The 17,495-nt window shown below is 36.3% G+C and overlaps 1 protein-coding gene across 1 annotated transcript in view; it reads left to right on the forward strand.

Moving 5' to 3' along the window:
- Nucleotides 1–17,495, forward strand: part of GABBR2 (gamma-aminobutyric acid type B receptor subunit 2) — a 465,848-nt gene that overhangs the window by 233,876 nt on the left and 214,477 nt on the right. The window contains exons 6-7 of the mRNA XM_021388070.1: nucleotides 3,992–4,183; nucleotides 5,573–5,809. Of these exons, the coding sequence (XP_021243745.1) occupies nucleotides 3,992–4,183; nucleotides 5,573–5,809 (429 nt within the window). The remainder of the gene's footprint in view (nucleotides 1–3,991; nucleotides 4,184–5,572; nucleotides 5,810–17,495) is intronic.

Consider the following 17,495-nt stretch of genomic DNA (forward strand, 5'->3'; position numbering starts at 1 on the left):
TCCCTGACTAATAAGAGGCATTGTTATTTCTCACAAATTTTTTTACTTGCTTTTTACATACTTTCTACTAGTCCATCTCTAATAGCGTTCTGTACACTTGATGAAAAGGAGTATTTTCAACGATCACTGAATATGCAATGCTCTGTTTTAGATATCAGGAAATTTGAAATAAGGCAGTACCCAAAAATTAGCTCACCAATAAAATTCTAATGATATTCAATGTAATTGATCCATTAGCAGAGGCTAAATCTCAAGTAAGAGCAGTGTCATATTCCGAAGTGTGTAAAAATGGTTCCTTACAGATTGAAGTGTATTTTGTTGTTACTTGTTTTCTTTTAAATAACTGAAGCAGATTTTCATTTGCATATGAATGCAGAATCAGCACCAGCAATGATAACCTTTAGCTTTTTACAAATATGTTCAACCTGTTTTGAGTAATGCCAGCCTGTAGTATGCAACAATCAAAGAGATGAATTGGTATCACTGCAGACACTGAAAACCACTTCCCAGTTAAAACCAAAATTCTGTCGTGCATTAATAACGTATTGTGTCATCTCCAACCTTGCATTCTTTACACCCTGATTAATAAATTAATCATTTCATAACCTATAAGTAATTCCAATAATTGGTTTATGCTAAAACTAGCTAATAACAATGGTCTCTTTAAGAAGTGAATGGTGCCTATTTCATGGAGTCATAGAATCTAAATCTCCCCTGGCGCAACTTGTGGCCATTTCCTTGGGTCCTATTTGTTGTCTGGGAGAAGAGGCAACCCCCTCCTCATCCCAACCTCCCTTCAGACAGTTGTAGAGTGCAATAAGGTCTCCCTTAAGCCTCCTCTTCTCCAGACTGAACAATCCCAGCTCCCTCAGCTGCTCCTCATAAGGCCTGTGCTCCAGACCCCTCACCAGCTTCGCTGCCCTTCTCTGGACATTCTCCAGGGCCTCAATGTCTTTCTTGTAGTGAGGGGCCCAAAACTGAACACAGCACTCAGGCTGCAGCCTCACCAGAGCTGAGTAAAGGGGGATGATCACCTCCCAGCTCCTTCTAGCTACACTAGACAAGTAGACAACACTAGACACAAAAGACAAATGTGTATTTGTCTTCTGATTTCCTTATGTCCTAAATAGAATAAAACTATTTGAACTTAGTGTACATTAATAATTAATCAAAATCTTAAGTGTACTACCCTTTCTAGATTTTAGATTTCATTTTGTCAAATTATTAAAAGCTGTTTTGTCAAATTGCTATAAGGCTCAGTTAAAACATGAATTTTAAAACTTGGTTCAATAATCAGTTAATCTTTATGTAAGCCCATTGTAAGAGCAAAAATGTTTAATCATTCATCCCACCTTGTCTTTGGCTACTTTCTGGACAGCAGCTCTGTTTGTTATTGAGTGCTTTTGACGGTGACAAAGTATGTGTGCAAAGTGCTGAGCCAGAGCTTCCACCTCACCAAGCCCTTTGCATTTACAGAATAATTTTTGTTCTAAATAAGCATCTCTAAATGCATTCAAACAAGAATGAAAAGTTTTCTAAAATACCAAAATCATTCTGACAATGAGAAAAAAAATACGTCCAGGACATTTTCCTACATGCTTAACTGCAACTAAGGGATCTTCAGCTTACCTAGCATGTGCGGGAGAAGACACCATAGCTGCTTTATATTCAGGTGGTATAAAGCACATGTAAATGTTCTTTGCGCTGTTCTTGCATGCCCGCAGATCTTCCTCTTAGAAGCTTAAACCTGTACGAGATGATCGGTGTGGATGCAAATAGCTCAAGAAAGGTCTACATATTTCAAGTCAAGGAAATACAACTTTTAAGCATCAAAATCATCTCCATGCAGCAGAATCAACAGGGAGGAAATGGTGGCAATATATATACATATGTATTTTCTGAAGTAAACAAGAAGTCTTCTGGAACAACATACTGAAATGCCTGTACATTAACTGTGTTGTCACTGATAAAGTGACTGCATGGCCATGGTGCTCAGCTTTGGTGGTAGCTGATTTTATTCCTCCTCTGTTTGGCTTCCCAAGACCATCGCACCCTTCTGACACTACCAATCCATCAGGTCTCAAAGGAAGAGTTTCCAGCACTTTCTTCGTTAGCAATATCTAGACATTTAACCAAGTTCTTGCAGGCATGTGAAAGTTTCACTTCAGCCTTCTTGGGAATGAGCCCAAGTTTCCAGGATGGAATTTTTGGCCGTTTGGAAACTTTTAATTTTTGTTCAGTATCCCAAGACGTTTACAGATTATACAGAAGAGAGGCTCAAGAGCTCATGCAAACAGAGTAATTCCAACAGCTCTGATTTCAGGATAGTTCAGAGCCAATATTTTCCTGCAATATTTGGCTTGATACCATAATCTGTGTAGAGCAGAGGGAACTGTGGAAGACTACCCTCCTCCAACAGTGCCATTCTGTGTTAATTTGTGTCCTTAGCTATTTGAAAACGGGTATGTAAAAGACAATGTATCACTGAAAGACTTTGAATCATCTTGTTCTAAAATGGAAATTCTTTTGGACATTAAAATGTATCTCAGGAGGAGAAAAATAAATGTATTTCTGGAGGGATGAAATTAATGAGAAAGACAAGCAATTTATGTGAATTGTGGAATAAGTATGATACGAGATGGCAGACAATGGGATTCAGAGTGGAACACTTTTGAGCAGCACTGTGTACAAATGCATGAAATTTGATTTTGGCTGAACGGAAGCTCCTGTGACCAGCACTGCTTTGTGCACAATAAATGTATAAACTGACTTGTCAGAAATACAACAGTTTCCACAGATTTAAAGCCTAATTTTAATTTGGGCATTAATATATTTCAGAGGCTCTCCCATGTTGGAATTTTTGCTATTCATATTTATATATCTGATAGGCTCTTGGGATGATCTCTTTAAAACAATTGTGTTCAGAATGGCTAATATTTCCTCTTTTCATTCTCATCCTTTTCTCCTGCTGCAAAGACTGTGTAAGAAGTTAGAGATTTTCTAGTTACAAGCTTTAATGTTACACCATGTATTTTGAAAAACTGGATTTTTTTATTTCATAAGTATGTCTTGTATTTTGAAACTGAGTCTGACTGAAATGTCAAAAGAAAAACATCTAGTTACAAATCTGTGAGAGAAACATCTGAGATAAAATTTTCTAACTTTATCCTAGTACAGTGCTCACAATAGAATATCTATTTTGAAAAGATCTCCTTTTAGGTACATCAGAAAATATGCTTATTGAGTGTTTCTGTTTCCTGATAGATGTGTCTGCTATGTATTTAAAGGAGATAACCATCATCTCAGTAACTCAAAGTACAGTGGGTGGTATTCAGTATTCAAGCAGTACATATTTCACCTGAAGAAATGTCTTCCTGGAAAAAAAAAGTCACTGAATGTTGCTTGTTTTATGAGTTTACCATTTATTCTCACACCTCAAAAGAAAGTGCTTACTTAATGTCCTCGAGGTCTCTAGTTGATCTCAGTCATATCAGTCATATTTGCAACACTGAGACTTGATCTTGTCTCGACTCCAAGTTTTTTTGTTTGACAATACCCTGGCTTATGTGCTCATTAGGCTGGTGAAATTTAGCTTAAACATGGCCCTACCACACATGTAATAGCTGTGTTATGTAAAATTTCTTACGGAAACAAGGTGCCTTCTGCCAGCATTCCTCTTTCTCTCTCCTGGTCTAAGGATTCAATATTCTATACTGCTTTTGAGTAAATGATCTGTTGAGAACAAAACAGATTTTATTTAGCTCTCTCCTCAGGAACTTAGTTTGAAAGTCAGAAATATTCAAGAAAGGAGCCTTTGTTGTTAGAAAGCAATTATTCTAAACCATTCTCAATACCTGTGTATCTTTCAGTATGGGCATTATTTCATTATTAAAGGGAAAAACAAACAAAAACCATGAACAGAAACATTTTTTAATGTTTAATATGTCTATTAAAATATCTATTACCTTTTCTATTTTTTCTTTCATTATAGGCTTATGTTGAAGAAATGTATGGCAGCAAGTATCAGTGGATTATTCCAGGGTGGTATGAAAACCTTTGGTGGGAATCCTGGATTAATTCTTCGCAATGTCTCAGCAAAAATCTTCTTGCAGCCATGGAAGGTTATATTGGAGTGGATTTTGAGCCTCTCAGTTCAAAAATGAATAAGACCATATCAGGAAGGGTTAGTATTTTTCGTCCTACTAATTTGTTATGGTCTTCAAGCATCTTGGCGCAGTAAAGCACAGAGGAAGAAGGCCAAACTACAAGGTGTTTCTGCAGAGAGTTGGCAATCATCATGCTTATTCTCTTCCTTCCTCTGATTCACAATGCTTAAATATTTACAAATCAATTCAAATTCTCTACAAGGAGAATTTCCTTAGGAGCTCTAAAGTCCCTTGCCTAAATACTGTTGTCTTTGCCCTGTATGGACCTTACAGATAAGTACACAATAAAGCTTAAATTTGTCTTCAATGTCACATGTTGCATTATGGCAAATTAATATATTTATGTACAGAATAGAAAACATTTATGTTTATCCCTTGTCCCGCAAGTGGCTGATGTCATCAGTGATTTCTGCCTCTCAGAACTGGAGGGGATTCTTTTAAACATATAAATATGTAGTATTTCCATAAAGCGCATAACATTTTATCATAGAATAAATGCATGCAAACTCTAGTCAATGAATAAACATGCCTGATTTTGCTATTTTTCATCTTTTTTTCATCCGTTGTTTTTCATGCTTTGCTGAGTGAGCAGGAAAGGCAACTTTACAAAAAGGCAACTCATCATAACAGAGCACATCGTAAAGAGCATAGTAAACCTGTAAAATATAGACAAATTGCCACTCAAATAATTGCACATTAAGCAAGTAGTTACTTAAGTAAAGATCATTTGATTTGCATTATTGTATAGAGCATAATCAGAGCACTTATCTTCAGGGATACAGACTCTATATTCTAGTATTATGCCTCACCAGAATGTATCCCATGCTGATAGTTTTAGTTGAACTAAAGCCTTCTGTATGAAAGCAAAATAAACAAAGCTGTCCTTCATACAGAGAAGCAGAACAACTACTTTTCAGTCTCTTTGTCTCCTAAATCCCCCTCTTGGCCTCACCATCAATATTGTAACACAGACAGCACACATTATTGGAATTATTGTTTCTTTCTTTCTTCTTGCTTTGGTTGTCTTTTCCATGTTGGTAATGCATTCATCTAAACTAGAGCATGCACTTTATGGTTCAAGTTTCATAGAATCATAGCATGGCTTGGATTGGAAGGGACCTTAAAAACCGCTGAGTTCCAGGGTGGCAGATTTGCCATCCACCAGCTCAGGCTGCCCTGGGTCCCATCCAACCTGGCCTTGAACTCCTCCAGGGATGGGGCATCCACAGCTTCTCCCGGCAGCCTGTGCCAGCGCCTCACCGCCCTCTGAGTAAAGAATTTCCTCTTAACATTTTATATAAATGTCCCCTCGTTTAGTTTAAAAGACATTCTCTCTTGTCCTCTGTGGACACAAATCTGTGAAATGTTAAGTATTGAAGTAAAACTGAAATTTTTCTCCTCTGCAGACTCCACAACAATATGAAAGGGAATACAATGCTAAGCGTGGAGATGGACAATCCAGCAAATTTCATGGTTACGCCTATGATGGAATATGGGTGATTGCTAAGACGCTGCAGCGGGCAATGAAGTATCTCAACGCCACCAACAAGCACCAAAAAATTGAAGATTTTAATTATACAAATCACAAACTTGGCAAAATTTTTCTGGATGCTATGAATGAAACAAACTTCTTTGGAGTAACGGTAAGTCCTAAACAGCAATTTGTGGGGTGGAAGGAGCTCATGATTTTAAGTCAGTAGCTCAAGCAAGCATTGCAATTAAAATACTCATGAAAAAGAAAGATGGGTGTGTATTTCTTTTATTTTCAGAGCTTCCTACTTTATCATTGCAATTAATGTGGATGCTTTGCTCATTACCTGTCTTCTGGTGCCAAGAGATGACATTGTTTAATTACTCAGTTATCAAGTTTTTAAGCATTGGTGTGATCTGAATTAACAACTCAGAATGGTCTGAAGGGAGCCGTGAGTTCTTTAAGCTGCAGTGCTCTTTTTAAGTTACTGTTTTTGTAGTGAAGATGTACCTGGGATGCAATCTGAAAACACCTATTTCCCCCAGCTTTTTCCCAACATTTGTTTTCAAAAATAGGTTATAGTACACTAATGTCTCCAACTCCAGTGCTGTACATCCTAAAATGTTCACCAATATATTTCAGGATACATTTACATGTATTCAAAATTTGTAATTTTTCACAGTCAAGTACAAAGCACGGTGACTACGACTGAACAGTTGGTCACATATAATAATAATCTAACTCTGTTTTCAGTGACACCATTGCAAATTCATGGTAACGTTTTCTTTGACACTGCTTCTGTTTTTCAGCCGAGTAAAACAGGCACTAAGGAATGTAGCCCTAAAACTGCTTAAATGTCTATGAGATGTCAGTCAGAATTTAAAGGAATATACATGTTCAAAAGTGTGCAGTGCCATTCTCCTTCATCAAGAGAGCTGAGCAGGCTCCATTTCAGGGAGGATGATCTTCACAGTGTCCAGTAATGGTAGCAAATGAGAGAAGCTCCTGGCACCCGCTTTTTTTTATGCAGCATATTGGCCTGCAACATGGCTAGATAAGGAAATCAGAGTTTTGAAGAAAGGTGTAATTCAGTGGTGAATGCAAGCAGTGCTTGTAGGAATATCTCTATGGCAAGAGCATGCAGAAATGTGGCATCATTTCTGCCACTGTGCAGTAGCTTGTCACATTCTGTCCCTGAGTTAATTTAAATTGTCTTGGAAATCAGTTAACCTCAAAACATTTTGAAGCAGCAGAACTAAGGTTGTCATACATGCCACAGATTGTTTCAAGGAGGAAATGTCAAAGTACTCATCAACAATGAGTGCAGGCTCAACTTTTTGCTGTCCTTGTTAACTGCTGAGGAAACCTGCTTTGTATCACAATGCAACTGAAACTAATTTAAGATTTGTAATTAACAAGCAATCATGTGACAAGGCAATACTGGAATTTAGTTTCAAGTACAACACAAATTTTGCTTTCTTCTTACATTTTATTTAGCTGAAGGCTTCAGTAAAAGTATTTTGCATCTATAACAAGACCAGATCTTTGATAAATCAGTCAGTGACAGCTGTAAACCAGACTCTGTGAGGACTCAGACATGTATGTCCTGAGTTAATTCAAGCACAGTATCTCTCAAGGTCGATGAAATTGTATTTCGGCTACATAGCTTTGCTTTTTCCCATCTTATTCCTTTTGCCTGCTATTTAGGCCAGAGAGCCCATTATGTTAAAACTGATAGATGTCATTAACACTACTTAATTGCTCTCCATTGGCTAAATCACTGCCCCTCCAGCTCAAGGGAAAAAAAAGTAAACACCTCTAAGATGTAGAAGACTCTTTTTTCTTAAATTTTAGCAAAAACTCAAATGTGAACTGCATCCCTTTAGAGAGGGAATGAATCAAAGTTTCACCAACCATATTCAACCATGTTGATGTACTTTTATGTGTTCAATTTTTAATGAAATTACTGCAACATTATTCAGTGTGTTTAGTATTTGTCTGAACTACTTTGCAAAAAGTTTATTTTTAAGAGTGTTCTACCAAGTCACTGTGACAATGCACAGACCAAATCTGGCATTTGCTTTATGTTAGCAGAGAACTCATTAACTAATCCATTGTAAAATGTACTTGTATCATTTTTTTCAAGTACTTAGCGACAAGTATAGAATATTAAGTTCTTTTTCTATTTTCCAATCTGTAAAGGATCATCCTTCTTGTCCCTTTAATATTTTCTAAAAAACTTTTAATCTAAAAGATAAGTAAACAAGAAAATTGATAGCAGATAGGCTTTTTTAGGATGTAATTAGAACAAACAATGCATAAAGTTTTCTAGAAAGTGCGAAGAAGAATAATTTCAAAGCAGATATTAAAGTTTTGAATTACAGTGCTCACAAAGTCAAAGGAACAGATTGAAACTTACCAGAAACATATTCAACCTTTAAATTCTTCAGTCTAATACATTACTTTCATTTATGACCTACTTTAAAACATTCATGGGAATGCAATCTTTAGATCTGGGAGTGACAAATCACATTTTTATATTTTTCCAGAAAAATATTTGAATGTAAAATTTCCTAAACAGGAAATGCCCATTCATTTATTACTGAGTGTAATCTACGCCAAATATAAGATGAGTATCTGAAAGAAGGAATAAGAGGAGTGACTAAATCTGATCAGTATTCGCAAACCTTATCCCTGGATTGTTGCCGTGTGAAGGCAACCCTGCGTATTTACCCTTGCACGCTGAGACCAAAACTCTGGTCTGGGCCAATCACTGCGTATAGGCACCAATATGGTGAACAGCAAAATGGCGTTTATTGTAACTTTACAGCGTCTTATATAGCCTCGTTAACTTTAAGCCCACTAACAGAGCAGGGGAGGTCCTGCCACGTCACATCCCGAATGCCTCGCTTATCGCCTACTACACTGGATGCAGTAAAATATGTGTTAGCGGTTTACGGGCGTTAGGCCTGATTCCGTGACAAAGGGGACGGGGGACCCATGGGCCCACGTCCCAGGAAAAGGGGAAAGGGGAAAAGGGTAGGGAGATGGCCCTGAGAGCAAAGAATGGCGGCAACAATCTGAGGAGAAACAAACTAATTTACTAAATAAGATATCGGAATGCAAAACAACACACTATAATACAATATAAATAAGATATCGGAATGCAAAACAACACACTATAATACAATATAATTACAATTTAAGCTGATAAATCCAATACACAGAGAGAGAATGTCCCAAAATCAAGGTAGGCCTTACTCTACTACCGACGATAAGATGGCTGGAGAGCAAGGTGCTGCCAAGACGAGAGACGGCGGAAAAAGGGACAAGGTCTCGTGATCTGCAAGTTTTTATACTGCGAGCTTTTATCTTTTCCCTCTGGCTGGAAAATGGTAACAGAGGAGCAAAGTACCGTGGGGACTGTAGTAGTCCTTCTCTTCTGAGAACCAGGTACATTCACTACATGATGTTATGATGTGGAGTACCAATGACCGAAAATCATAAAACCATGACAATATGTTTTAATGATTAAGAGGGAAAAGTGAAGGAGGTGTAGACAAGAATCTGAAAGTGCAAAATTTATTAAGAAGAGTCGTCTTTCATATGCTCTCTGTGCACATGATATCAGAAACACTGTGACATCATAAATAATAATTCCCTTCACCCAATATTTGTGTGGCATTTGGTGGTGGTGGAGGTTAGTTGTTTATTTTTGTTTTGTTAATAATTTTGAAAAGACTTTCTGAGAGTGAAGTGTGTGCCAGTTCCTGATTAGAGATTTTTCTTTTTTCAGTTTTCTGTTGTATTTTTCTGATCAAATTTTTTTTCTTGGAAACTGGATTTAGAAAATGGCTTATGCTGCTGCCCGTAGACTTGACATGAGTAATCCTCTTTTTACATATCAAAATTTCAGTACATTGATGTTGCTCACTCTGTTCTACTGTCAGAAATCTTGGTTAGAAAGGAAATTATAGCTATTCCTTAAACATTGCTGAAGGTTCTGCTCTTTCTCCAGACTTTTTTTTCCCTTAGAAAAATGATTCCTTATCTTATTTTTCCACCAAGGTTATCAAACTTATAGTCATATGTGTGTATTTGGAATATAGAGGAAGAAAACAAGTATTATCTGGTGTTTAGTAATCTTATTATCTGCTACTCTTTTTTCAAAGGTAAGTTAGGTACTGCTGTACAAGTACAAAAGACTTTTGTGATGAGAAATGCTATACAAATAAACAAAAGAGCTGCAGGGGATTTTCCTACAATATTATTAATATGAATGTTCTAATTCTGCAGCCGGATCCACCGAGGCTGGCCCTTTTCAGACTGAATATGTTTATGGTTAGAATGGTCTGACTGCAACTACCAGTGTCCTACATGGGAGTTCTTTTGATCTGGAACTAAGTTTAAATATTTCCTAATTCTCTGCCTGCCAAAACACGCATTTATTAATGAGAGAGTTACTATAACAAGGATCTCTTAAAGGATTTTTGGTCATTTTTTCCCCAGTTTTCTTAATCAAGTTAAAACCAGTTTTGCAAATGGGATGCAGCCTTGCCACCTGCATGATTTATAAACCACCATGTACCCGTTTCCTGGCTAAATATGTCTCTATCCTTTTGTCAAATAATACAAATAAATTCTGATAACCGAAGTGTCAGAAAATGAAAGATAAGAGGTACTCACAATATATTTTGAACCACTTTAGATATAAGAGATATCCCCTTGTGTAGCTGATAGATCCACTGGCGGTATTTCAGACTTGGAGAATCTGTAGAGGTCTCTGTTGAAATGTTAATGCTTTGAATCAGTGCAGAGTGATGAACTGATGAGAAACAGAATTTATCTGTGATATCTATCTGTCTATCCATCTATCTATCATACAGCAGTAAATAGGATATTACCAATAAGATGCCCATCAAGTATGTGTGAAAAAAGTACTTTCCACAAAGCTGGAATAATTATCTTAAAGCAAGATTGTTTTCCTAAAGGATGAAGGCAAAAAAACACTACATTTATTTCATTTAATACTTGCATATTACAACTTGGAAGCTTGATCATTACAGAAGAATTAGAGCTGTCTTTCAGGGGGTTTTTCAGTAAACAGAGTCATATTTAGCGCTTATTGAATTAAACTCATCTAGAAGATTGTAGGAAAACAAGTCATTTTTCCCTTCACATTTTTTTTTTTTTTTGTAAAGACTATGGAAGGTTACATAGTAATCTTAGAACTGCTAAAACACTATCTGTTAGGAAAAAGTTGACTATACTTGGAAAGATATATTAAATACCACATTTGTTCTCAGTATACTGTTTGTAAGTGTTCCATGGGGTAGCCACGTGGTGGTAAAAATGCAGTGTCTTTTGGAGATAATTGTTCATAAATTTTTAATGGACAATACAGCATTATTCTAAAAAATGCTTTTTAAAGCATTCTTATAATTTTATAATCTCTTTCATCTTTGACATTTGTGCCCTCTTCTGGTAGGGCATTCTGTTGCTTGAGTTTATTGCCGTTGTCTGTGATTTGGAATTGATAATTTATTTTTCATCCTTATTGCTGTCTATTATTTGTATGTAGCTGAAAAAGAACTACAGTGGAGGAGAGAGAAAATTAAATATGATATTGTATTTTCTTTTATGTCAACCGGAGACTGCAGTATGGTATGATAAAATTCCATCACAGTAGCTACTGAACAATTGGAAGCATTGCTTTCGTGCCTGTCCCTGTCATCCTCCATTCAAACAGATTCACTCGTGTTTCAGAACTGGAAATGCTTATTGATACAAAGTTCATTTTGTGTGATGATGCAGATTATTTCTGAAGATTGATTTTAGCAGTCTGCCTTCACTTTCCAGACTTCAGCAGCCTTTGTGTTGTCCAAGCGTCTCAGAAATATTGGTGGTATTAGCATCAGAATAGCAACAGCAAGAAAGTATTTGTTTCATAGCCTAGACAATTTATTTCACCTGGAAAAACAACATTCCTTAGGCTTGTCAAATTGAGAAATACCTGGTTCTGTGGCAGAGAATCAGACTGAATCAGTTAGGACTTTAGCCAAGAGAACTTATGCTTAATAGGTGGGTCCAACAAGCATTTCTGTAATGATCACTGCAATCAATTTTGCATTAACAGTTCCATATCAGCCCTCAAGTATTATTTATACCTGGAGTCTAATTTTCTCTCTTTTTTTTTTTTTTTTTTTGCCATGGCTGAAGCAGAGAAGACAGTAAAAGAGTTGAGGGAGGGCAGAAATTCTAATAAAGTAGCTCCTTGTTAATATAGGATTGTGCTTTCAAAGTACATTTAATTTCATAAAAGGAGGGAGGAGAGGGTCTAGTGTGCAGTGTAGTACCTAACACTATAAAAAGAGGTCATTATCCATAATTGGGTGTTTTGGAGGACTTCAGTAAGCTAGGAAAATACAGTCAAGAAGATACATATACATATATATATGCTTACACACATGTATATGCTCATAGCCCTGCCCAGCTATTATCAGATCTGTTTTTTCCACACCTGACCCCATGGGTTATGAATGTGAACCAGTCATAGCTTAGTGCCTTGTGTTTCCTTTTCCTTTTTCCGAACTTTCTTCCTGTTACAGGATTTCTTGTGTAGCACAAGAACTTGGGATCTGGCTGTGTGAGAGACCTTATATGAACCTTGAATCACAGCTTCCCCCAGTGGATATAAATGTGGTGAATCTCTTACTTTCTTACTTTCTCCTGACTTCCACTGCATTATCCAGCTCAGATGAGCAACTGAGGGTGGTACACTGGGTTGGGGGGATTATTTGCTCTTGATACAGCCAACTTGGTTAGGAAATAAATGTCCACCAAAATGGAGAGCTGCTAAAGTAAGCCATCAGCAAGTTAGCATAGGATCATAAATAATGCTTTCTCATTAGGAAACTGTATACAGAAAGAAACACAAACTTTCCAAAGCAAAAGCTGAGATTAACCGTGCCATTTCAAGATTAGCCCTCAAGCTAATCATCAGTTGATGATTTAATAGATATAGTAGGTGGCAATAAAAAAGACTTTAGTCTGAAGTTGTAGAACACTTATTACTGCATCTGTCATTCTATTAGGCAGATATTTGATGAAAATAAATGAATAACATACATTTACAGCAGAGCTAATAAAACCTTTTCTAAGCTCTGGATAACATCTCTCATTTTTCTCTATCCTGAATTGAAGAAATGGGAAAATCTATCAAAAGAAATTTGGATAGTAAAGCTGCCAATTTCAAATTTCATGCTTTGACAATAGATTAAAGTACTGATGCTACAAATGTGTCTCAACTTACCATTTTTATTAGAGGTACTGATAATGAATATAATGACACTGAAGAAATAGTGTCTTTGGTGCCATTAAAAGACACTACTAAATCTCTTGATCTGTATGAAGCATTAAAAATTACGTTAAAGTAATTTTCTTTAACCCTTGTCAGCATATCTGGTATAGCTACTGGTGATGCCCAGGCGACAGCTGGTAAAAAAGAGGGATTTATATAATTAATAGAAGATGATGCAATTTCTGCCAGCAACTGACATTTGATGAAGTATTGCTGCATCGTAACATCAAAAAAAATTATGCACAAAAGCGTTAAAAATGGATAATGTTGTGCAAATCACCATCAAAGCTGTGAATTTCATAAAGTCCAAGGGACTGAATCATCACCAATTCCAGGAATTCCTTAGAAGTATGGATGCTGATTATGGGGACATCATTTACTTTTCTGAAGTGTCTAAGGTGGGGTAAAATACTAAACAGATTTTATGATTTGCAAAATGAAATCAAGTCATTAATGGACTCAAAAGGAAAATTTGTGCCTGAACTTGAAGATGAAAAATGGCTCACAGAGTTAGCATTTTTGGTGGATTTGACCATTCATTTAAATGAATTAAACACGTGTCTCAAAGTTAAAATCAACTTACCTGTGATGTTTCAAATCATAACAGTGTTCAAAATGAAACTTAAATTATAGCAAGCTCAAGTTATGGCAAATAATTTTACGCATTTTATGATTACATAGCACAGGTAAAAATTATTTCAAGACTCTTTCTAGTATTATCACCTGCAAGGGCAATACTGAACCTCACTAAAAAGTGGAAACTTCCTGCCATACGTGGAAGAACTGTTCATCGCGAGGTGAAGTGTGCCAAGTGGGTGTTACAAGCTGTGTTAAGATTGTTGTGAGCCTGAGCAGCAGGGGGAAGCAAAGCCAGATTGCTGTACCAGGGTGAGGAGGAAGACTGTATCTTCACCAAGAGATATTGAGTGGGGGGACGGTGGAGAAAGAGTCAGCAGGGGGTGGGATCTGGGTGGCGAGGTCCTGAGAGAGAAATCAAACCCATAGCTATGCTCCTTAGCTTTCCTTTTTTTTTTAACAACAGTAAGTTGGGAATTGAAGACCGTACAAAAAGGTGTATTTAAGAAAATATAATGGGAAAGGAAGAGATTTCCTAGAAGGCTTTTATATAATCTACATCACTTAGCAGTTCCGAATTTTGATTCTGGAGTATACCTTCTTCTGATTTATTTAATAGTGCATAGAGTTTAAAGAATGCCATCTCACCTGGCTGTGCTTTTCTTGAAGCTGATTTTACTGTCCTTGTTGAAGAGTAGAGCACTAACAGATTATATTCATTCCATAGAAGTATGTCCAATATAGACACATCTGTATGGGCCATTTGTTTACTAGATGGGCCATGTAAGTATTCACTAGATGGAGCATGATGATCCTGAAGAGCCAAATAAGCTTTTTTATGGTTAGCTGGCAGATGGTCTATGAATCAAATAGAGGCTGGTACGGGCACAGCTGAATTGTCTCCAGGTGAGATTTTTGCAGATGATGCTATCATGTATGGGCAGAAATCTATGAATTAAGAACCTTCCATAGTAACAATGATTTCCAGTGGTGTAGTTATTCCTGCATTTGGTGTTGCTAAGAGAAGAAATAGAACTGTATGAATATGGCTCCATTTGAAATTACAGCCAAAGATATCTTCCATGGATATGCCCAAGCCCTCAGCAGCCCAGTGGCTTGGGGATGAAATTTACCAAACATACCGCAGCCTTCAGTTGCAGCTTATGCTCTCAGTATGCTCAGTGTTTGGAAAAGCAAGATTAATTATCCTGCATCAGTGTCATACTGCAAATTCCTTCCTCTACCTGCGTTCTTCTTCCTCTCCTAGAAGTGAACGCTGCAGAAGTGCCTGAGTTAGCTCAGAATTTGAGATGTGAATACTTTTCAGCTATGAATCTAGAGTTAAAAAACACTATGATTGCAGAGAGAACATATTTTCGAGGTGATATAAAACTGAATTCCTGAGTGCTTGAGGATTTTGCAGATCTTGTTTTATTTTCCACTGGAACAGATGTTAGCCCTGCTGCCTTGGGATTGTTCCAGCTCCAGTAATTCCATTCTGTATACCTAAAACTCCCCCTGAGATTTCAGATGGATAAGGAAGATATTATTTACTAGCTTTATACCAGGACTCTTTTTGGACCATAAATGCTATAAAGATGCAAAATGGTGTTTTGGTATTATTACTGTAACTTCTTTTATTAGACATTATATTTTATCATTATTTCACTGTAAAGGCAAAATATAGTACGATTTTACTGGTTTTATCCCATTCCTGTTGCAGTCAGTGGCAAATCTTTTAAATTCATCATGAGCAGGAGGAGGTCCTTACCTAGCAAACTGCTCTAATAACTAACGTTTGAATACAACTCAAAATGTTATTCTAAAATCCTTTTCACTTACCGAAATTTAAAAAAAACTGCTTCTGAAATGCTTTCTAGAATTAATGAATACATTTTAAGGGTGCTGATCAGTTGTAGTGCTGTAAGTTAGCAATGAATGATTAGACACGAGTTTTTTTCAAGCACATTTGGAGAACGGCGCTAGATAGAGTACTGTGTGGAATTACATGATTCAGATATCAAATAACTATGAGCAATTGAAATAATGTGGTGGAGTACAGCAATTTACAATGTAACATCTACTGATGCCTATAAAAGGCTGTAACTTCTAGTGCAAATTTTTTAAATTGTAAAAATGCTGAATACTTTAGTGATCCATTGTGCTGGTTATACATATTCTTTTGGCACAAAAGTATAATTCTTAACTAGGCATCAGATACTTGGAAGTATGAAATAGTAATATGGAAAAGAGATTAAAGAGGAATCTCACAAAGGGTACAGATTGTATTATGGAGGTTGAAGGAATAGGAAGACTTCATAAACCACTTTATGAAAATCTTCAGAATAAGTTTTTTACTATTTGTAGAGTTGTTATCATACTACTTTAAAATCTCAACATCTGTTTGGTGTTATAGTAAGTACTGAGAGTTTAAAGAATGATGAACACATACAGATCATAAATATTTTTCTAATTATGTCCAAACCTTGAAGTCACCTTCTTTAAGAAAAGGACAAAATATAAAGGTAGTTCCAACATGCCTTCTTTTTATCATTATATTACTGTTTTGGATACTCTGTAGTATTTACATAGATTGATTTAGGTTAATTGGACTACTTCATTCCATAGCTGAATAGTTGCATGGCAGTCTTTTAATTTATGTTCTGTTTTCATCTAGGTTACCCCATCAATGGGCAATTTAAAAATGCTTATCAAAAGGAGTCTTTTTTTGTCTTCAGTGAAAGTGGTACACATGGACTTTACAAAAATTGGAACATAGCATGATCGGAGTTCTTATGTGCACCAAAGAGCAAAATATTCCCTTGAGAAATATTTTGCAATGTACTTTTTTACTTTCTGCCACAAAAAAAAAAAATACAATCAAAGATTTAAAAGTTTATTTTAATTCTCTGTTCATACTGCAGTACTTCTGAGATTTTGGCTTCACCAGTTAACATACATTCTGCTGTTAAACTTTATGACAGCTTAAGGCAAAAATATTCCTGAACTTGAATATAGAATTTTGCTGAGTATTATGAATTTAGCTGAAATATTAAAAATGGTGTTATTAGCTGACTTAGCCTGGAGATGCTCTGAGGTTGTCAGGACTGATGTTCAGTGGGTTATACTTTCATACATCACTGCTCCTCTTTTCTGGCAGTCATGATTTCTATGATGAACTAGTTTTCTTCCTTGGAGAGGTGCTCTAGTTGCAAATAGAATTCTTGTAGCCTGAAAGTATTTTAGTGAAACACAGGAAAGTTTAAGTATTATTATGGCTTCTATTCTAGACAGGTACACAGTAAGTTTTAAAATTATTTTCTAGTATTTTTCGTATTAAATTTTAAGACTTCTGTATTTGTTACCTTCTTCTCTCCACCATTGTCTCATGGCAGGTATTTCCTAGCATTGCAGAAGACCAAATTAAGCTTTTCCTCTGCTTTAGGTGTCTTTCCAAAAGTCAGCTGTTTTTTTTACAAACTTTGAGGTGACCCATAGCTTTGAGGGAAGGGATGCCACCTGGTCCAGAGCACTTCTAATGTGAATTTGAGCTGCTTCTGGGCTACAGGTAAAGGTGTATGAGAGTGAATAGAAATCCCTGTAGATGTGGTTCAGAAAACATTTGGATAAGTAAGTGTTGTAGATCATGAATATTAAGCACACTTGCCTCTAAAACTGAAGTAGTGGCATCTGAATCACTAGGCTTATAAATTTCTGTAGCTGTTACATCAAGTAGCATATACATGGAAGGAGGAAAGGAAGGAAAACATAACTACCTCTTCAGTTATTTCTTTTTAGATTGTTTTTTATATTTGGACATTTGGGGCATTTAAGATCTGGTCATTTTAGATCGCTATATTTGTATAGCACATTGCTGAGTAAATGTCAGGTGTTAAAAATGTTCAGGCAAGTAAAGATGCAG

Source organism: Numida meleagris, chromosome 2 (assembly GCF_002078875.1).
Source record: "Numida meleagris isolate 19003 breed g44 Domestic line chromosome 2, NumMel1.0, whole genome shotgun sequence".
In the NCBI taxonomy this organism is placed as follows: domain Eukaryota; kingdom Metazoa; phylum Chordata; class Aves; order Galliformes; family Numididae; genus Numida; species Numida meleagris.